The sequence below is a fragment of the Salmo salar genome, chromosome 06, assembly GCF_965601325.2.
Source record: "Salmo salar chromosome 06, fSalSal1, whole genome shotgun sequence".
Taxonomy (NCBI): Eukaryota; Metazoa; Chordata; class Actinopteri; order Salmoniformes; family Salmonidae; genus Salmo; species Salmo salar.
This window is the reverse complement of record NC_138296.1, coordinates 83,345,001-83,368,596: the sequence shown is the minus strand read 5'-3', so window position 1 is coordinate 83,368,596 and position 23,596 is coordinate 83,345,001. Positions and strand designations below refer to the sequence as shown.

The 23,596-nt window shown below is 40.6% G+C and overlaps 1 protein-coding gene across 2 annotated transcripts in view; it reads left to right on the top strand.

The window, feature by feature from the left end:
- The window catches only part of LOC106608148 (disks large-associated protein 2), a 65,314-nt gene that overhangs the window by 34,973 nt on the left and 6,745 nt on the right, over positions 1 to 23,596 (top strand). Inside the window, exons 5-8 of one of the 2 annotated variants that reach the window (XM_082977034.1) lie at positions 18,457 to 18,830; positions 20,955 to 21,040; positions 21,352 to 21,770; positions 22,120 to 22,211. In XM_082977034.1, the coding sequence (XP_082833160.1) occupies positions 18,457 to 18,830; positions 20,955 to 21,040; positions 21,352 to 21,770; positions 22,120 to 22,211 (971 nt within the window). Of the gene's footprint in view, positions 1 to 12; positions 5,719 to 18,456; positions 18,831 to 20,954; positions 21,041 to 21,351; positions 21,771 to 22,119; positions 22,212 to 23,596 lie in introns of those variants that run through there. The other variant, XM_082977035.1, reaches the window with a different exon arrangement.

Here is a 23,596-nt window from a genome sequence, read left to right as displayed (position 1 = left end):
TTTGTCTTCCAGAGGGATATGATGTGCTGGAAGGCACTTCTTTGCTAAACGAGGACATGATAGAAGACGACGACGGGGCCAGCTCCTCGGCCTATGAGGAGTTGGAGCGCCTAGAGAGGGAGAACGCTGTAGCTCGCAGCCAGCACAGCACCAGCTCCACTGTAACCGCCATCTCTGTCCCCCCGACCTCACCTCCTGCCTACCGGATCCCTGATGCCCCCTCCATAGCCGCCCCAGATCCCCCTGTACCTCAGGCCATCCAGGCCTTTAAAGAGTCCGCCAACATGGTGGCCGCCTTCAACATACAGTGGAAAGACGAGATCTCGGCCATGCGCTACGAACTGGCCGAGCTGCGCAGGGACGTGTGCGGCGAACTCAAAACTTTCAACAGCAACTTTTTCAACTTCACCCAGTGCTACAACATGTGGACGATGTGCCGCGAGAGCGCCAGTGACAGCTCAACACAGACCGGGGACCGGGTGTCTGTGGGCATCCAGGCTGGCACCAGCGGGCTTGTCAGGCAGAACACAGAGGACAAGTCTGTCATGTGCCAGCCGGAACCAGCCCCCTTTAACCTCATAAACCTGATGGACCCTCCCCGCATTGAGATCACTGGGGATTCAACGCCAGAGGAGGAAGCCAGCAGCCCCGCTAGCTCTCGGCTATCGGAAGATTTTTCAACATGGGACAACAGGGAGCAGAAAATACGCAAGCGCTCTTCGGGTGGCAGCCGCAGGAGTGCCAGTCTGGAACTGTGGAACAGGAAGTACACCAGTGGGCCCATGTCATACCTGTCAATGTCATTCTAATCATTCCCATGATACAACCCAGAAGATATACAACATGAAGGGGTTTCCCCTTAACAACCCCCAGAGAACCAGAACAGGAGACAAGGCGAAAAACCGCACACTATGTACACAGCGAGACAGGCAGGGCACTAATGTTGCTGAATGTCCCTTTACTATGGAGACATCTAGTTGTTGGCTTGTCATTCTCAGAGCAAGTAATGACCACATTGAACTAATCAATAATAAGGGTCCTGTAAAGCCATTATTAAGGGACGCCATTAATACCTTGGAATGTGAAAGACAATGATTCGAATGTTACTTCTACAGTCTTGATCCCTAAGCACCACTGAGTGGCTATCAGCACCTCCCTAACTAGGCTTCTGTGTATCAGATATTTAAAAGTTTCTTGTGTGACACTGAGTCAACAATTTGACTGTTTGAGATCAGCAGATGAGGAGGATGGTGCTCAATCCACCTTAAATAGAAGTGACAGGGAATGTACTCTCTCAACTGCGCTTATGTAAGGTAGCTTATAGAATGTAGCCATTCCATGAGGTGAGGTATAAAAGCCTTGACACCACTAAGACTAATTGAATGCACAAAATGACTTTATATATGTTTGTAATTTAAATATACGAATGTAATATAACGGCCTACTAACTTTTCAGTCCCCTAATCATAGGTCCTATCCCATCCCTTTGGTTACACCAATCAGATCCTTTTAAATCTGAGAACAACAAAGAAGTAGGAGCTAGGGAACCTGACTAGGAAACATTATGAAACCGGCGACAGATAACGGAGATAACAGACCCTGCAAATCTGAATACATCTGAATTAAAGAGAAAAAATGGTCACAAAACTTCAACCCTAGACTTGTTTGGTTTTAACTGAGCCATGAAATTCCAGTAATGTGGTGGCTTGTTTCTTAACCTTATTCATTCCAGTTTCTTCTCATGTAGAAACCTAAGCACCTGATTATACTGAAATGATACTGTGAATAACTTTTTAAATCCCAATTTGTAATGATTAAATCAAAAAGAAAGATCATATTTGTGAATAGGTCAGATTAAATGTAAAGTAAATCAAATCTATAACCATTCCCTAACCATTCCCTGTGTCAATGTACAAATGTATATTTTTCAGTACATTTTTGTGTAGTTAGTTCATGAAAATGGGCATTTTGAAAGCCCTAAATCTTATTTTGATTAGAGAAAAAGGGAACAGTAGAACGTACAAAAGCTGTATACACCTTTAGTTTTAGTGTAAAATAGCCTAATATTTAAATTATTCTCAGTTTTTGCAACAAAATAGGAGATAATTCTAATTTCATTCAATGATGTTACCGTATTATATCTAACATTCATTAAGCAATTTAAAAGTGTAGTGTTTCAATTTTAAAATATTTCCTGATTTTACATAACTTACCATATTAAGGCAGCAAGGTAACTCCTACATTTTAGTTAGCCAGCTGCATTAAACCTTTTTTAAGTTATGTTAAGTCAGTATTCTTTGCATTGTAATATACATAAGTCATACAACTTAACATTTAAAGTTTAATATTTTGAAGTTGAAACAGCTAACATGTTTTAATTGTAGTTAACCCAACATTTTTCTCAAATTTAAAATCTAAAGAAATGAACAAAAATCTTGCAATTTTATTCCAGTGTCCAACAAAGAGGAACTAAGTCTGCATTTACACAGGCAGCCCAATTTTCATCTTTTGCCTAATTATTGGCAATAGATCTGTTCTGATTGGTCAAAAGATCAGAATTGGGCTGTCTGTGTAAACGCAGCCTAAGAGTCCACACAAATGACCGTGACTAGCCAGGGTTTAGCATTATCTGAGTACGAATGTATCAGCTTAAGTTCATTCCAGCACAAGCTCTGTTACATGTTTCAACCCTATGTGTGTATATACACGTATACTGAACAAATATATAAACGCAACATGTAACGTGTTGGTCCCATGTTTCATGAGCTGAAATAAAAGATCCCCGAAATGTTACATTTAAAGCTTATTCCGCTCAAATTTTGTGCAATATTTTTTTTACATCCCTGTTAGTGAGCATTTCTCCTTTGCCAAGATAATCCATCCACCTGACAAGTGTGGCATATCAAGAAGCTGATTAAACAGCATGATCATTACACAGGTGCACCTTGTGCTAGGGACAATAAAAGGCCACTCTACATTGTGCAGTTTTGTCACACAGCACAATGCCACAGATGTCTCAAGTTTTGAGGGAGTGTGCAATTGGCATGCTGACTGCAGGAATGTCCACCAGAGCTGTTGCCAGAGAATTTAATGTTAATTTCTCTACTATAAGCCGCCTCCAACGTCGTCTTAGAGAATTTGGCAGTACGTCCAACCGGCTTCACAACTGCATACCACATGTAACCACGCCAGCCCATCACCTGTGAGATCGTCTGAAACCAGCCACCTGGACAGCTGATGAAACTGAGGGGTATTTCTGTCTGTAATAAAGCCCTTTTGTGGGGAAAATTAATTCTGATTGGCTGGGTCTGGCTCCCCAGTGGGTAAGCCTGGCTCCCAAGTGGGCGGGCCTATGCATTCCCTGGCCCACCCATGGCTGTGCCCCTGCCTAGTCATGTGAAATCCATAGATTAGAGCCTAATCAATTTATTTCAATTGACTGATTTACTTATATGAACTGTAACTCAGTAAAATCGCTGAAATTGTAACATGTTGCATTTAGATTTTTGTTCAGTATACTATTTTTGTAAAGACAGAAAATTATGGCATATATTCCAAGTTTAGGTCATTCATAAGATTGTGACCATACTGTGTTCTTACATTACACCTCTAAGAGGGCTTAACACAAGCTAAGCTCGTAACTCTCTTACATGGTTCTAAATCAACCCCTGCACCTTTGACCTAGTGGAGTTTCATTCATTACTCAAATGCAATCACCGTCTAGTGTGTTATATGTCTTAAACATCTCCTATTCAGTCCTCGTCAATGAGACAATCAGAGGGCATAGTCCCCTATACCTCTTCCTCAATGTTTCCAGAGGTATGTGATACTATTGTACTCCTGAATGTACTAACACCGCCTTCACTAGTGATGGCCAAGCCAGGCTCTATGGAAACCTTAAAAGGTGGAGTCCTCAATTATCTTCTTTTAAGTGTTTCTAAAAAAAAAGTATTTGATTGGTCATGAACCAGTCACGTGACACCCATAACCACTCATCTCCTCCATTGTCACATCATACCAACATGGCGTATCAATGTAATGGTTGGGGCTTATGGAAACTTCGTCCACCTGAAACCGCTCCAAGTTCCACAGCGCATCTATCCATGGATGTACCCTCCAGAACAGGAATGTTACAGAGGCATGTGCAAATGACACCACTAACCTAAATCCCTCAAATACTTTATACGGATGAGATGGTTCACCCTAAAGATATTTTACTTCATCTGGAAAGTGCATCTTTTTATTTTACAATTTTTTTCATGACCAAAATACATTACTTGAGAAACACATGGCACTTTGGAATTATGACATTTACACCAAGTGTACCAGAAAAATGATGTTGAAAGGTGATAACAGCCACAACAATATAAGATAATAGAAATGATTTCCCCATCTGGCTACTGTAACTCAATGGGCCCAAGATCTTTGACCTTGCAGTGGATTGTTTTTTGTCCTTGACTTGTTACAGTACCACACCACCTGTTGGATGTCTATAGGATTGTTGGGCTGACAGTGGTCCATCCTGTCATAGAAAACAAACGTCTTCAACTGTAACTATACCAGTTTTTCTCTTTGCAATACAGGAGTAACAATATACACATTTCATACTTTTTCCCGATTGTTGTAGACCCAGATTTCCAAAACAAAAAGGATCTTGAATGTTCTCTGAACGTGTTCCCCATAAGAAAAAAGCCATGGGTTGGCTGACATTTCCTGTTGTTTAAAAGGAAAAATAAGACTGTGAGAGCATCACACAAATCAACAGTTAAAATTTGAATATATGAATTATTTAATGAAAAAAAGAAAAGGAAAAACGGAATGGTCTTATAAACACTAGCATTCATATTTTCCTCTTTTCGCTTGGAATGACAAAGAGGACAGAATGCAGTGGCTTCCTCTCTCCATCCTTCCCAGTCTAGGGAGGGAGACTGATATTAAGGTGCTGAATCTATGATGGGGGCAGGTTAACTCTTGATATATCTCAAAACTACATTTATTCATTCTATGCAAGTCCTATGTCCTTTTCTGTTGTATTGTTTCAGGTTATGGTCAGTTTTTGTAGTTGTTATTAGGTCTTTGGGTTTGTTTTCCTCATACACGTCTTTAACACTGGAAAGTACATATCATGAACAAATGGAGGCAGGGCATTAATGGTAGAGAATATGTTGCATGAAACTCAGGCAATGCATATTCATTTTGTTGCTTTTTTTTAAAAGATCTTGACGTACAAAATGTATGATATTTTTTATTATTGTCAATTATTGATATAATGTCATATCAGTTAGCAAGAAAGATAGAAAGTATGTTTCACAATTATTGCATCATGTAGTCAGAAATTACAACATTCCACCCAGAATGACTTGAAATGTAGCAAAGTGCTGAGAATAATATTTATATTTGGTCAGGAAAACATTGGGCGAAGAATTGTACCTCGGTTACAAATAATAAAAGTAAAAAGATGTTGCCAGAGGCATGGCTTTTCAAATTGTATTTGTATCATGAAAACTTATCATGACCTCTTTTAAGTAATGGGACCATATTAATTACACTGTATGCCATATCTGGTCTGTTTATTTCCACTTTATGTTGCTACTTATTTAATGGGCCCCTGACATCTTTGTTTTTATTTAGACGTCTTATTGCTATACAGAGACCTGACACAAATACTGTGCTGCCCCTTTGATGGCCAGTCTTGGAGTCCATGGGGTTGGATTGGAATCTGATAAAAAAAAATATATATATATGAATAAAAAATACAAAAATAGACTAGCCCTGCTTAAATACAAATTAATTTTCTACCCCTCAAGAGTTTTCTCCTCCTGTGTTTACGATTTTCTAAGAAAATGAACACATTGCTTTAAGTATACAGAGCCTTTAGAAAGTATTCATACCCCTTGACTTATTCCACACTTTGTTGTGTTACAGCCTGAATTCAAAATGGATGAAATAAAAAATGTTCTTTTCCATCACACAATACCCCATAATAACAAAGTGAAAACATGTTTTTAGAGATTTTTGCAAATGTGTTGCAAATGAAATACAGAAATATCTAATTTGCATAAGTATTCACACCCCTGAGTTAGAATAACTTTTAGAATAACCTTCGGCAGCGATTACAGCTGTGTGTTTTTCTGGGTAGGTCTCTAAGAGCTTTGCACACCTGGATTGTACAATATTTGCACATCATTATTTAAAAAATTCTTCAAGCTCTGTCAAGTTGGTTGTTGATCATTACTAGAAAAGCATTTTCAAGTCTTGCCATAGATTTTCAAGCCAATTTTAAGTCAAAACTGTAACTAGGCCACTCAGAAACATTCAATGACATCTTGGTAAGCAACTCCAGCATATATTTGGCCTTGTGTTTTAGGTTATTGTCTGGCTGAAAGGTGAATTAGTCTCCCAGTGTCTGTTGGAAAGCAGATTGAACTAGGAATTCCTCTAGGATTTTTCCTGTGCTTAGTTATATTACGTTTATTTTTTATTTAAAAAAACTCCCTAGTCCTTGCCGACGACAAGCATGCCCATAACATGATGCAGCCACTACCAGCTTGAAAATATGAAGAGTGATACTCAGTGATGTGTTGTGTTAGATTTGCCCCAAACATAACGCTTTGTATTCAGGACAAAGTTAGTTTCTTTGCCACATTTTTTGCAGTTTTACTTTAGTGCCTTATTGCAAACAAGATTAATGTTTTGCAATATTTTTATTCTGTACAGGCTTCCTTCTTTTTACACTGTCTTTTAGGTCAGCATTGTGGAGTAACTACAATGTTGTTGATCCATCCTCAGTTTTCTCAGATCACAGCCATTAAACTCTGTAACTGTTTTAGTCACCATTGGCCTCATGGGGAAATCACTGAGCGGTTTCCTTCCTCTCCGGCAACTGAGTTAGGTAGGATGTCTGTATCTTTGTAGTGATTGGGTGTACATCCAAAGGGTAATTAATAACTTCACCATTCTCAAAGGGATAATCAATGTCTGCTTTTTAAAAAAGCGATCTACCAATAGGTGCTCTTCTATGCGAGGCATTGGAAATCCTCCCTGGTTTTTGTGGTTGAATATGTGTTGGAAATTCACTGATCGACTGACGGACCTTACAGATAATTGTATGTGTGGGGTACAGCGATGAGGTAGTCATTCGTAAATCATGTTAAACACTATTATTGCTCACAGAGTGAGTTCATGCAAGTTATTATGTGACTTCTTAAGCAATTTTTTTACTGCTGAACTTAATTGGGGTTGAATACTTGTTGACTCAACAAATTTCAGCTTTTCATTTTTTATTAATTTGTAAAAAATTCTATTGACATTATGGGCTATTGTGTGTAGGCCAGTGACACAAAATCTTAATTGAATACATTTTAAATTCAGGCTGTAACGCAAGAAAATGTGGAAAAAGTAGAGTGGTGTGAGTACTTTCTGAAGCCACTGTATAACAAGCAAATGTTCTAATGGCACTTTCAAGGCTCTTCTTTGTTTGGTTCTTTATTAAATCCGAGGACATTTGGCAGGCAACAGGTCTATCATGTTTTGTTTTCTTAAAGCATTTTTATGTTCAAGTCAACCTCAAGGGTTGGAGGTACGATCACCATACCTGTCCAGGTTTCATTGTTATTTGCTATGGGTTGACCACTGCTTAATTAAAAATATCTGTTTTATATCATTTAGGCTGCATTGGTTGACTTACAATATGTATTATTATTTTTATTTTTGCAAATTCTGATGTTTAATTGTGAAATATCAGTTGTTACAACATATATTTGCCTTATGTATTTTTTCATAAATCAATATATAAAATAATGAAAGAAGGTAAAAGATGTTTGATGATCTTGAAGGTGTTTTGAATGGTTGTGTAGTTTTTCCGCAATTTCTATGGGGATCATAGCTTTACAATGGCAATCAAAAAGAATTGCTAAATTGCTACAAAAGTCGTTGCAAACTGATCTTTTTTTTCATAGTGGGCCAACTAGGTATAAGAATAATTAATAAAGCATCTCATTAAATATAAATGATCCGGAAAACGGCACACAACAGTTACTCTGATTCACACACAGCATGGGCCAGGCACAGTATCTATGGCTTTGATCATTTCAATACGTTTTATTTTTGTACTAAGCTATCACCTTTTTTTTATATTCTAGGCGCCCGTAGAGCGTACGGCAGGTCTGGTAGGGGACCATTTTCTTATACTTTTTTGTATGTTGTTAATATATTTGTTCTCATCAGTTTTGTCCCACCTTCAGGTATTTTAATGAAGTACGAATCATTACTCTCCAGTTATTTGTCAGTAATATCATCATATTGCTTTAGACAAATTTGATTAAAGACCAATTAAAAGTTTACAATTATGATATCATTTTGATGCTTTTCCAAAAGATACAAAGTAGTTAACTAATATCTCTAGTAAATGCCATGTGTTCTATTACATGGTGCCGGCATGGTACCTTTATAAGATACAAACATAAAATATAATTCCATTGGAGACATCTTAAGCACGTCTTAAGCATGTAACCCAGAAAAAGTCCCCACATTTTTTACTGTAGTTTTCATTCAATAGTCACACATGTGGCTTTCATTTGTTTGTTATTTATGTTTGTCCTGACCTGTTTGTTATACCTTTTAACATTATTATGATTATTATTATTATTATTATTGGTATGATTAGCATGAGGCATAGCATTAGCATCAGAATTAGCATTGTTAGCGTTATTATTAACATTATAGTATTTGTATTTTACCTGAATCTCCTTCTTGATTTACTCAATATTTGTTTCAGTTTGCCCAACTGTTTTTATTTTATGAAAAGGGGCGTAGTAATTACAGCTGGAACGTCTCAATTGAGCAGGAGCCAATCTCCTGTTTCTGTAGCGTGAGACAGCTTGATGTACAAGTACACCCCTGGACAGGATACTAGTCTATCACATGGCCATTTTATGAAAAGCCAGTTATCAAACTAACTCATGAGATGCTGATCCGCAGCAAGGCAAACCAGTGACAAATCAATGTCGCCATCAGATAGGATTAAAAACAGTACTACATAAACCTCACAAGTAGGCCTACACCAATCTTAATCTTTTTATAGGTGCATACTCATCACAGAGTGGAATTAGAAAGGTCAATCGTTTGAACTTACATCTGCTTCAAACAGGTAGATATCTATAAAGCGAACAAGCTGATGTATGAACATGAATGTAAACTTGAAGCTTTGTGGACGATGCATAACAAATTATCACTTTTGCCAGCATCTTACAATGTTCTTAAACATTGTTTTTGAACTTGCATTAACTTTACACTGCTACTGACTGCTACTAAGGACTTGAGGATATCCATCTACAAGTGACAGAGAGAAGTGGATAATCTGAAGACTATCCACAGCAGCACAGTACTGCAATGCAGAAGCAAATATTGTAAAACAAGGGGAAGTTTCCTCAAGTACAAGTTTACATTGTTGAAACACTTATCCAGCCCATTGATTTGTAAAGATTTGTTGTGTTATTCCATACATGAAAGGTTAATCCACTTTGCATCCATGGGGGCATCACCACTGTATGTATATATGTATGTGACTATGGAAAACATGGTTGTTTTTTCTACTTTCAACTGAAAGAGAATCAACATCACCAGCTCTTTAACTCAGAAAACCCGCAGTAGTGGAGTCAGCTGGACCATAACGGACTGTCCTCATCCTCGACCTGTCCTCTATCGAGTTTGTCCTCTATCCAACCATCTATCCATCTTTCACTCCATCCATTCATTATTCCACTCCATTCACTTTGGCAAATCACCTATCATATGCAGTACCTTTAGCATACAGTCTAACATACCGTGGGAAGTTCGTTGAATTTCTCTAATATTAATTGATCCCTTTTTGTGAGGAAAGCATTACTTTCCTGCATTTTAGTTTTTTTTATTGTCAAGGTTAGGAACAAAGGACCTGTATTTAAATGTAGGTCTGTTCACCATTTTTCTAATCTGAATTGGTCCCAGTTATTCAGCATGATGAATACCCATACCCCACTGCTCGTGATCAATCTGCTGCCCCCATGCTCATGTTGCTTGTCAGTCATCCCATGACACCATTACACCAGTACCATCCTGACCTGAGAAAGATCACCTTCCCTGCAGTCTTACTGCCAGGCTAAGGCAGGGGCCGCCAATGGCTCAGATGGATGGAGGTAAATGGAGAAGAGTGACTGGCAGTTAAAATGCCCACAACGATGTGGCTGATGTTCTTGACCACCAGGAAACAATGGAAAAGGTCTGAGAGTTCCTCTGGACAGAGAAGGAGTCAAAGGCAGACTGATCAGTCAGAATATTCTAGACAGAACAAATACAAGATACTGTAGTATAAATACTTTTAATTAGGTTGCCCTTAAATAGATACTCTCAAACTCTTTACTAGAGTGTAATTTTACTCTGCACCGGTGCATTATTACTACAGACACGCCTGCAGACAGTGATTGAATTGAATCTATCTCTCTAATTGATTGCAACTGTGTGTACTTACAGGTACTGTCCTAGCAGACCCGCTTTGTCTAATTTGCTCTGTCACTTTGCTGTCTGAACCTCATGGCCCTCTGCAAATCTGCTAAACACTACTGCAACTTCTTGACAGATCTCGTTCCAATTCAATCTCATGTTTATGTGGTGTTTGTCTGGCAGACTCGTTAATTGAATGTTTGATTGATGTGTCTTTCTCCTTTATTTGTCCTTCCTCTTTTAACATATTTCTCAGCTGATTAGTCCAACCAATTTTTTTATCTTCATTATAAGTTGTTGTTTTTATATCCATTTAGTCCCTCTCTTCTTTTATCTTTTATGTGCTCATTAACGTTGTTATTTGTTCATGCCTCATTACCTGTAATCTATCTCTGCATGTATTTTGTTATTTGTACATTTACTCATGTATTTACATTTAACAGGTTATGTTGATGATCTTGTCTCATCTCTTGTTTACTTTCTCATGTCTGACTATTTGTTCCTGTGGTGTGCATCAGGGCACAGTACTATGTTCTGTGAGATTAGTAGATATTTCTGCATGTTTTTTCTCTGTGTAATCATGCAGAATAGACTTTTCAGCACAGCCTAATATCTGTGGTTCCACCAGTCATAACTGAAAATAGTCTTGATGACACTGTTGTGTGAATGTTGTTGTTGTGGATGGGAACATGGCAAACGTTGAAAACGGTGGACCATCCCAGCACTGTAATGTCCACGTTTTTCTTTGTTATTGATTGATCAAATATCATGATCAATGAGAAGAAATGTATTTGTATATCACGTGAAATGTGTCTGTAACTCTCGCTTGACTGTGATCCTGATACGAGTGTTGGCCTGAGGCATGGTAGGTACTGTTATGGTCAGATAAACTATGTGGATGAGTCTCTCCTGGCCCTTCTTTTCCCCTCACTAACTGGTGTTGCCTGTTCTTTCCAGGGATCCAGTTTCGTCTCCCTTCTTCCTGCAGTGTGGACCGAGCCGATCCACCTCCAGGTAAAAAAGTCCTCATCACCTTCACCAATCCATACATTGCAAAATTGCCAGTGTTAATGAAGTGTTAACTCTAACACCAAAAAAAGTGTCTATATTGTCCCACTCTAAAATGTTTTAATGTGTTCACTTCTTAACACTTTAAGGTTTAAAATGATGCGTTACAAAATAAACTTTTTCTGTGTGAATAGTCAACTCTAATATCAATCAATCAAATGTACTTATAAAGCCCTTTTAACATCAGCCGATGTCACAAAGTGCTATACAGAAACCCAGCCTTAAACCCCAAACAACAAGAAATGCAGGTGTAGAAGCACGGTGTAGAATACAGTTGGTGGGCTGATCATTATCTAATCTCAGCTACATTTCATTTTGTCCATCCATCACAACTGATGATGGAAATCCTGAGCTGCCTGCCGGTCATTAGTTAGCTTGTGGTGGTGTGGTACTGAGCATAGAATTAGAAATTAGAATACTAGAATGGAATTTAACCTTATGACGGAATAAAGGTCAGCCATTTTGGTCAAGGAGTTGGTCAACCATGGTTTGCAAGTGCTTTCATAAGATATCGTGTAAAATAATGTTTGTTAGCTAGCTAGCCAGTCAGTATTAGAGGGATGATTCCATGCATTTTTCAAATTAACTACCAATGTGCCAACATTCCATTCAAACAATGCAGTCAATCCACAGCCATACACTGGCTGAAATGATACTGAACCAAAAAATAAGTGCAACATGTGAAGTGTTAGTGCCATGTTTCATGAGCTGAAATTAAAGATCCCAGAAATGTTCTGGATGCACAAAAAGCTTATGTCTCTCCAATTTTGTGCACACATTTATTTACATCCCTATTAGTGAGCATTTCTCCTTTGCCAAGATAATCCATTAACATGACAGGTGTGGCATATCAAGAAGCTGATTAAACAGCATGATCATTACACAGGTGCACCTTGTGCTGGGGACAATAAAAGGCCACTCTAAAATGTGCAGTTTTGTCACACAACACAATGACATAGACGTCTCAAGTTTTGAGAGAGCGTGCATTTGCCATGCTGACTGGAGGAATGTCCACCAGAGCTGTTGCCAGAGAATTGAATGTACATTTTTCTACCATAAGCTGCCTCCAACATCGTTTTAGAGAATTTGGCAGCACTTCCAACCGGCCTCACACGCGCAGACCACATGTAACCAGGCCAGCCCAGGACCTCCACATCCAGCTTCTTCACCTGCAGGATCATCTGAGACCAGCCACCCGGACAGCTGATGAAACTGAGGAGTATTTCTGCCTGTAATAAAGGCCCTTTGTGGGGAAATACTCAATCTGATTGGCTGGGCCTGACTCCCCAGTGGGTAGGTCTGGCTCCCAAGTGGGTGGGCCTCTGCCCTCCCAGGCCCACCCATGGCAGCTCCCCTGCCCAGTCATGTGAAATCCATTGACTAGGGCCTAATTTATTTATTTTAATTGACAGATTTCCTCATATGAACTGTGACTCAGTAAAATCGTTGAAATTGTTGCATGTTGCATTTATATTTTTGTTCAGTATGTTTGATGAGAAGACTTAGGGTGTTTCTCAATATGCATACTATCATGCTCCGAGCACACAATGTGGAGCATGGTAGGGTCGGAGCATGAGTCCAAATCAAATAATTCAAAATGGAGCACGGAGGGCACTTCTCTGTTGCGTACTCCGCTTGTACACCCTTCGAAGCATGCATCGCTGCAAGCTTAAATGAAAAGTATGGACAGAAATATGAAGCAACCACATAAAAACCAATGCAACATTTCTTGAAATCAATGGCAGCTATTATTTGAGCTGAAGCGAGATGAAATAAGCTCCGACTTTGGAATGAAATGTTGCCCATTCACTTTTCATATGTTGCCTGACTACAATATTTTTATCTTAAAAATTGTAAATACTTTCTGTGTTAATTCTGGCATGTTTAATAGCCTACAATACCCACTGTATTATGTGTAGATTGCAAGCCCATAGTAAGTCAATAGGGCAAACTGGCTAGTAACTATTGTTAGCTAGCTAGCTAGCCACGAATAATTGACATCTACCTTGTATAACATTAGTTTTAGGTCATTTTTGTCTGTTTAAGTAGCTGGCTAGCTAGATTACTGCGATTCACATATAGCTAGCTGATATTTATGAAGTGAAATGTTTGCTTTCTGTATGTTTTGTTTTGTCTCTATTGCCATTGTCCTGGCTGGAAGAAGGTTCAGTGAATGGGGAGGTGCAGCATGTGTGAGGTAATACAGTAGGGGAGTGTGAATGCTTATCAAATGTAATGTTTTATGAGTTCTCCATGCTCTCGTCCTCACAAGAACGGACTCAAGAGAACGTCCTCGGAGAATGCACTAGGAGCATGAGAGTGGGGAGAATGGTAGTATGCATATTGAGATCATCTAATGGTACTCACAGGTTTCCAAGGATACGTAAATGTTGACATGTAATGTCTGTTTGCATATATTTTAGAGGCTATTTATACAGGGAATTGGCGTAAAACCTTTATAAACAGTGTTTATACCAATTCCCTGTATAAATAGCCTCTAAAATATATGCAAACAGACATTACATGTCAACATGTATGTATCCTTGGAAAGTAAGGCATGTGATATCAGAAATTGTAGAATTATTGTCTGCCTAACATATTATCATATATTTATACATATCTATACAGAGAATTGGTATAAAACCTTTATAGACTGTATTTGTAAAGGTGTTATACCAATTTGCTGTATAAATCTGTATAAATATTTGACAACAATTCTACAATTTCTGCATATGTCAAATCAGGATTATGCTTCTACTACCATTCATTCCCATTAGACTGGTTTGGATTTCTCCCTGATCAATATGGCTGCCATTTTGACCCCATTCTGTAACTTCAAGGGTTTATGACATAGCCCCTCTAGTAATTTAATAGGATCTCTATGGTACTGAGGATCTGTACCATAGAGCTGCCTGCTAGTCATTAGTTAGGTGGTGGTGGTGTGATAATGAGGATCTGTCCAATGCGTGAGGTCATCATGGCTCTCGGTGTGGGTTGTGTATAGCAGCTGGTGGTAGGAGTTAAACATGGTTCTCTGGTGACTGAGGGTAGGATTAAACATTGTTCTCTCGTGACTGAGGGTAGGATTAAACATTGTTCTCTGGTGACTGAGGGTAGGATTAAACATTGTTCTCTGGTGACTGAGAGTAGGATTAAACAGTGTTCTCTGGTGACTGAGGGTAGGATTAAACAGTGTTCTCTGGTGACTTGGAGGGTAGGAGTCAAAGATGGTTCTCTCGTGACTGAGGGTAGGATTAAACATTGTTCTCTCGTGACTGAGGGTAGGATTAAACATTGTTCTCTCGTGACTGAGGGTAGGATTAAACATTGTTCTCTTGTGACTGAGGGTAGAATTAAACATTGTTCTCTGGTGACTCAGGGTAGGATTAAACATTGTTCTCTCGTGAATGAGGGTAGGATTAAACATTGTTCTCTCGTGACTGAGAGTAGGATTAAACATTGTTCTCTGGTGACTGAGAGTAGGATTAAACAGTGTTCTCTGGTGACTGAGGGTAGGATTAAACAGTGTTGTCTGGTGACTTGGAGGGTAGGAGTCAAAGATGCTTCTCTGGTGACTGAGGGTAGGATTAAACATTGTTCTCTGGTGACTTGGAGGGTAGGAGTCAAAGATGGTTCTCTGGTGACTGAGGGTAGAATTAAACATTGTTCTCTGGTGACTGAGAGTAGGATTAAACATTGTTCTCTGGTGACTGAGGGTAGGATTAAATATTGTTCTCTGGTGACTGAGGGTAGGATTAAACATTGTTCTCTCGTGAATGAGGGTAGTGTTAAACAGTGTTCTCTGGTGACTGAGGGTAGGATTAAACATTGTTCTCTGGTGACTGAGGGTAGGATTAAACATTGTTCTCTCGTGACTGAGGGTAGGATTAAACAGTGTTCTCTGGTGACTGAGGGTAGGATTAAACATTTTTCTCTGGTGACTGAGGGTAGGATTAAACATTGTTCTCTGGTGACTGAGGGTAGGATTAAACATTGTTCTCTCGTGACTGAGGGTAGGATTAAACATTGTTCTCTGGTGACTGAGAGTAGGAGTTTAACATTGTTCTCTGGTGACTGAGAGTAGGAGTTAAACATGGTTTTCTGGTGACTGAGGGTAGAAATCAAAGATGGTTCTCTGGTGACTTGGAGGGTAGGAGTTAAACATTGTTCTCTGGTGACTGAAGGTAGGAGTTTAACATGGGAAATACCCAGTGCAAAGAGAGGCCAAAGACAGATAGACATATCATCTCCTTTCAGGGAGTTTTACAGCCCAACCTCTCCTGCCTTTCCCATCGGCTGTTGGCTACAACACACCTCCTGAATACAGAGAGACTCACACGGCTCCTGCTTGTCAAGTTGCAGTGCAACGTCGGCAGGCACACAGGGTTTGTGTCTGTCTCACTGTTTGCTTTCTGTAGGGAGGCAAGGATGCAATATGGCATCTCTTGCTGGGTACAGGTGTTGTTCTTTTTCAAAGAGGTCGTTTTCTACAGAGTATTCAAATCCACTCTGTTTGAATGGGAGGCTGCTTAAGATGTCAGAGTTTCACACTTCCTGTCTGACTTTGAAGCAGCACACCATTAAAGCTCAGGATAGAAATGTAAAAATGAATGCTGTACGACTGTGTCACCCATCCTACTCAATTTCCTATCCACCCACAAAGTCTTGTGGAAAAATGACAACCTTTTCAAGTGGGAAGGAATCCATCTAAAGTGAGAGTAAATGCAGAGTTCTATTTGTTTCATGTGGAGTCTTATCACATCTAATGACTAATTAGATCTATCACACAATCTGCTCGTTAACATTGTGAATGGATTTAGTTCATGTTGTCCCTGATTTTTTTACCAGTAGTGTAATTATGTTAAAGATGTGTCAGCCAGTCACTGGCAATGTGTGCAGCCGTGCGTGACCTTGAAAGGATTAGGGAGATTATTCAACAGTAAGCAAAATGTAATATTAATGAATGAATGAATGGTTCAGTTGGTGCATGAACACATTAATAAATGAATGCCTGAATACATGTGTGTGACTATTGAGTTCCCGAGTTACACAACTTATTGGTGATGAAGTCTATTTTTGTCACTGCAATGAATCACAGCCTTTCTCCTTCAGTGACTCATCCAACAGTTTCGTAAAATAGCGGTTTAGAAATGTTGTATGACAATGTCACCATCCTCAGGGCCATCCGCATGCTGCAGTCTCTGCAAACGGTGAGCTCAGTAATGAACACCATATCTGGGACTCCATGAGCTGTTCCTCTCATCATATAAAGGAGTGTTAACTGTCATAATTCATTGTACTGTATTCTGTATGGCATAATTCCACAAAACAAGCAACTGGTGTTTGGTGTCTTTGATACTAGATAATGTACAGTGTCAGTAAATGTATGATGAATCCCTTCTTGTTGGAGTGTGTGACAGGGTGTCAACAAAGTAAGATGATAACACATGTCCTCACTGACCTGATGATAATTCACAAGGAATCTGGTAGTAACGTCTGCTCACCTTTGTCTCACATGGCCTGTTTGATAGAACTATATTAAACAATAACAGGAGGCTATCAGAATTAGAAGTTAATATCAAGCAACTGCATTTAAAATAATTGAAGAAATGGTACCTGTCTGAGCCCAGCCTGTGATGTAGGCATACTGTACCTCCTTGCTATTAGCTCTGTTCTGCTGTTTAATGTTTTATTTAACCCTTATTTTACCAGGTAAGTTGACTGAGAACACATTCTCATTTACAGCAATGACCTTGGAAATAGTTACATGGGAGAGGACAGGGGATGAATGAGCCAATTGGAAGCTGGGGATGATCAGGTGGCAATGACGGTATGAGGGCCAGATTGCATTTCCACTTGAAAGAAGGGTTCCTTCTCATTATCCTTCACTGCCCAGAAGGAGCCTTAGCCTGTTAAAACTGGGCTTATTAACCAGGAAGAAGGGTTCTTTCTCATTATCCTTCACTGCCCAGAAGGAGCCTTAGCCTGTTAAAACTGGGCTTATTAACCAGGAAGAAGGGTTCCTTCCCATAATCATCCACTGCCCAGAAGGAGCTATAGTCTGTAAACACTGGGGTTATTCATTTAACCAGGAAGAAGTGCCAGTGTTGAGTGTTCATCTCTGTGGCAGTAAAAAAAAAATTTCCCCCTTTCTTCCAACCTGTGTCCTCAAGTCTCCTTATGATGCATTTTACATAATCCCCTCACAGTTGTGTAAAGTACTTAAGTAAAAATACTTTAAAGTACTACTTAAGTCATTTTTGGGGTATCTTTGCTTTACTTTACTATTTATACTTTTGACAACTTTTACTTTTACTTCACTACATTCCTAAAGAAAATAATATACTTTTTACTCAATACATTTTCCCTGACAACCAAAAGTACTCGTTACATTTTGACAGGAAAATGGTCCAATTCACACATTTATCAAGAGAACATCCCTGGTCATCCCTACTGCCTCTGATCTGAAGGGCTCAATAAACATAAATGCTTTGTTTGTAAATTATGTCTGAGTGTTGGAGTGTGCCCCTGGCTATCGGTCAATTTTTTTTTTAAAGAATGAAAATTGTGCCGTCTGGTTTGCTTAATATAAGGAATTTGAAATGGTTTATATTTTTACTTTTACTTTTGATTCTTAAGTACATTTTAGCAATTTTATATTACTCAAGTAGTATTTTACTGGGTGACTTTCACTTTTACTTGAGTCATTTTCTATTAAGGTATGTTTACTTTTACTCAAGGTATCTTTACTTTTACTTTTTACTACTTTTTCCACCACTGTCCCCGCATTACTCCGCCCTTCGGTTTCATCACTCACTCCCACCCCATATTTCTTTATTCTCTCCCTTTCAGAACCTCTGTTTTAGAGTAACTCCTCTTCATCTATCTCTCTCCCTGCTTGCTCTCCAGTGGTGACGCACATGCCTAGCTATACGTCAAAGACGCCCCCGCCGGCACCACCTCGCACCACCTCCAAGCCCCTCATCTCGGTGACGGCCCAGAGCAGCACAGAGTCCACTCAGGATGCCTACAACGAGGGGAGGGTCCCACGGGGGAGTGTACTGTGGGCGCCGGACGGTCTGGGCGGCTCGGGTCGAACCCTCTACAACTCGTCCGACAGCCTGGACAGCGCCAATGTGGTGATGCTGGCCATGGAGACGGCAGGGAGCAAGCGGCACGCCTCCTCGGGCAGCCACAGCTCGGTGCAGACGTGTGACAAGGCGGTGTTGGTGTCCAAGGCTGAGGAATACCTCAAAACGCCACGTTCCTCCATAGGGATACAGGTAAAACCAGCTCACACACATGTTGATAGTCTAGTCCAGGGGTGTCAAACATACGGTCCGCGAGGGGTCCAATCCGGTCCGCGGGTGGTTTGACAAAATACATTTGCATTTCAAAATGTTTAGTTTTTTGGGGGGGAGGGGAATAAACATAATATAGATTAAAATGACTGAAACCATTTTACACTGACCCAATGTGACCCTGACCAATCAGGATTAATGACCTGACCACATAGCTCTACAGCCACTGGCCAGCTCACTGCACAATATAACACACACACACACACACACACACACACACACACACACACACACACACACACACACAGAGATGTACACATGCACACGCATGCACATGCACACACACACACACACACGCACTTACACAGATGTACACACACACACAGATGTACACATGCACACACATGTACACACACACAACCACACACACACACACACACACACACACACACAAACATACACACAAACACAAACCACCTATGATGACGAATAGAGTAGAATAACATTAGATGAAAATGTTGAAGATTACTATTTATCAGTGTAATTCAATTTGATCATATTATCTATTTTGCATTGGAAACAAATGTAATTTCTGGATGCCTGCTGCTGTGACTTTTCATGTCCTCTTAAATGACATTAAGCACGTCATATAGCATTAATGTAACCATTTAGACCCTTAAATTGTACTCAAGACAACATTCTGTGTCTTTTGCAATGCAGTTTCTCAAGGCATAGATAAAAGCCATTGCATCATCGCCATCATCATCATCAACATCATCACCAATATCATCAACATACCCATCATAACCTTCAGTGCCAGCACCATATTTATCATATCTGTTACCATATCTGGTACAATTCGTTATTTACTCTGAAGTACTCGTTGACATTTTATTCCACACTCAACTTTTTTATGTCATTATTTTGAAGTACTGGGTCTATGCTGTTGACATGACAATAGATGAGTGTGTGAGCTCGTAAACTGAGCCGTAGAAAGAGAGGGACAGGTCTATAAAAGCCATCCCTCTCAGTGAGACACAGTCATCTGATCAGGATCAATGGCTCTCAGGGCAAACACTCCTCTGGCATCACTTGATGCAGATCCTCTCTCGCTCACTCTCTCTCGCTTTCTCTCTCTCTCTCTCTCTCTCTCTCTCTCTCCCTCTCTCTCTGACTCTCTCTCTCTCTGACTCTCTCTATCCCTCTCTCTCTCTCTTTCTCTGACTCTGACTCTCTCCCTCTCTCTCTCTCTTTCTCTGACTCTGACTCTCTCCCTCTCTCTCTCTCTTTCTCTGACTCTCTGACTCTCTCTCTCCAACTCTCGCTCTCTCTGACTCTTTTTTTTCTCTCTATTCTCCCCTCTCTCCTTCTCTCTGTGACTCTCTCTCTCCCCTCTCTCTCTCTCTCTGACTCTCTCCCTCTCTCTCTCTCTCTCCCCTCTCTCTCTCTCTGACCCTCTCCCTCTCTCTCTCTCTCTCTCTTTCTCTGACTCTCTCTCTCTCTCTCTCTGACTCTCTCTCTCTGACTCTCTCTCTCTTTCTCTGACTCTCTCTCTCTCTGACTCTCTCTCTCTCTGACTCTCTCTCTCTCTCTCTCTCTCTCCCTGTCTCTCTCTCTCTTTCTCTGACTCTCTGACTCTCTCTCTCTGACTCTCGCTCTCTCTGACTCTTTTTTTCTCTCTATTCTCCCCTCTCTCCTTCTCTCTCTGACTCTCTCTCTCCCCTCTCTCTCTCTGACTCTCTCTCTCTCCCTCTCTCTCTCTCTCTTTCTCTGACTCTCTCTCTCACTCTCTGACTCTCTCTCTCTCTCCCTCTCTATCTCTCTCTGTGTGTCCTTTCTCTCTCTCTCTCTCACTTTATACCCCCCTCTCCTCTCCTCTCTCTATTCCCCCCTCCCCCCTCTGTCTCTGTCCCTCTCTCTGTATACAATTTCTAGTATAGATCACTACAGATTACTACCCTCTTGATGATTTATGCCTCTAAGCAGCCTCATTGATATTCTAGTAAAGTCCATTGGTAAAATAGTTCCCCCATGATACTGTTGTCAAGAAGTTCATTATGACATGTGACCAGTGTTATTGTTTATGTTCACGTTGTTGTTTACCAGGTGGAGACGGCGACGGATTCGGAGTCGGAGGGTAAAGGTCTTCCTCAGTACCATTCTGTTGGCACCCAGGTGGAGGATAACAAACGGTATGTGGCACACAGGAAGTGGAAACTGGAAATACAACCGTTGCATAATTTGGCCTCTGACCCTTTACAGCAGCAGTCAATAATTTCCCTCTGGTACCTGATTGCGCTAACTAAATATTTATTGATTTTGTGAAAGTTATTATGCAATGTAGTTGTGAATTATTTCTTTTTTGTACATACTGTATCTGTGAACGGGTTATATTGGTGTTTTCTCTCTCTTTGGATCTATATATTGTTCATCTAATCTCTTTATTATTGTCTGTATACATATACGAGTGTGTGTGTGTCTGCATGTGTCTCTGCTCCCTCAGGCATGGCAGGTTCAAGCGCTCCAACAGCGTGACGACAGCCGTACAAGCTGACATGGAACTAGAGGGCTTCCCCACGATGGAGGACAAGGGACTGCAGTTCGGAGGGGGCTTGGGTTTCCGAGGGGGCCACTCGGAGCCCAGCACACCCACCCAGTACGGGGCCGTCCGCACTGTCCGCACCCAGGGCCTCTTCAGCTACCGGGAGGACTACCAGCGTTCCTCCAGCGGTCCTCCCAGTCCGCAGCCTGAGTCGTGGCTGACAGAGCCCTCTCTGGAGGGGGCTGAGACGGGCCGGGTGTCCCCCCTCCGCAGGGATGGCAGCTGGTTCATGCAGCTCCTCCATAATGAAACTAAGAGGATGGAGGGATGGTGTAAAGACATGGAGAGAGAGGCGGAGGAGCATGACCTGTTGGAGGAGAGTGAGTGTCTGACGCTGCAGCTCAGATATATATACTGGCTCTATAGACAGGGGCTGTTCACATTCTAATGCATTAGATTCTAAATACATTCACTGATAACCATTTTAGAATGGAATGGGAAAAGTCATGTTTGTAGATGGAAATGTACTATACAACCGACAAGCATTGTTATTACCACCGCTAATGAATACCGGTCTATCTTTTGATGGTTGAGGCAGTGGACAGATTTGAGAGAGATAACACTCTGTGAGCTGTCAATGAGGATAACGCTGTGTGTGATCTCTCCCTCTGTGTGTGGTGTGCGTGTGTGCGTGTGTGTGTGTGTGGTGTGCGTGTGTGTCTTTTCCAGTCCTAGGGAAAATCCGGAGTGCGGTGGGCAGTGCACAACTCCTCATGTCTCAAAAATTCCAGCAGTTCTACTGGCTGTGTCAACAGAACCTGGTGAGTACCTATAATACCATAATGGAACATGATAAGTGTGTGTGTGTCTTCAAAATACACCTTATGTCTTATATTCTCACTGTTGATCACTAACCAACAGTACAGGACTTGAGAAGTGATGACTTACCAAGAGTACAGGGCTTGAGAAGTGATGACTTACCAACAGTACAGGGCTTGAGAAGTGATGACTTACCAACAGTACAGGGCTTGAGAAGTGATGACTTACCAACAGCACAGGGCTTGAGAGGTGATGACTTACCAAGAGTACAGGACTTGAGAAGTGATGACTTACCAACAGCACAGGGCTTGAGAAGTGATGACTTACCAACAGTACAGGGCTTGAGAAGTGATGACTTACCAACAGTACAGGACTTGAGAAGTGATGACTTACCAACAGTACAGGGCTTAAGAACTGATGACTTACCAACAATACAGGACTTGAGAACTGATGACTTACCAACAGTACAGGGCTTGAGAAGTGATGACTTACCAACAGTACAGGGCTTGAGAAGTGATGACTTACCAACAGTACAGGACTTGAGAAGTGATGACTTACCAACAGTACAGGGCTTAAGAACTGATGACTTACCAACAATACAGGACTTGAGAACTGATGACTTACCAACAGTACAGGACTTGAGAACTGATGACTTACCAACAATACAGGACTTGAGAAGTGATGACTTACCAACAGTACAGGGCTTGGGAAGTGATGACTTACCAACAGTACAGGGCTTGAGAAGTGATGATTAACCAACAGTACAGGGCTTGAGAAGTGGTGACTAACTAACAGTACAGGGCTTGAGAAGTGATGACTTACCAACAGTACAGGGCTTGAGAAGTGATGACTTACCAACAGCACATGGCTTAAGAACTGATGACTTACCAACAGCACAGGGCTTAAGAACTGATGACTTACCAAAATCACAGGGCTTAAGAACTGATGACTTACCAACAGCACAGGGCTTAACCTCTATGGGCTAGGTGGGACGCTTGCGTCCCACCTACTCAACAGCCAGTGTAATCCCGTGGCGCGTTATTCAAATACCTCAAAAATGCAAAAACTTCAATTTTTCAAACATATGACTATTTTACACCATTTTAAAGACAAGACTCTCGTTAATCTAACCACACTGTCCGATTTCAAAAAGGCTTTACAACGAAAGCAAAACATTAGATTATGTCAGCAGAGTACCCAGCCAGAAATAATCAGACACCCATTTTTCAAGCTAGCATATAATGTCACATAAACCCAAACCACAGCTAAATGTAGCACTAACCTTTGATGATCTTCATCAGATGACAACCCTAGGACATTATGTTATACAATACATGCATGTTTTGTTCAATCAAGTTCATATTTATATCGAAAACCAGCTTTTTAC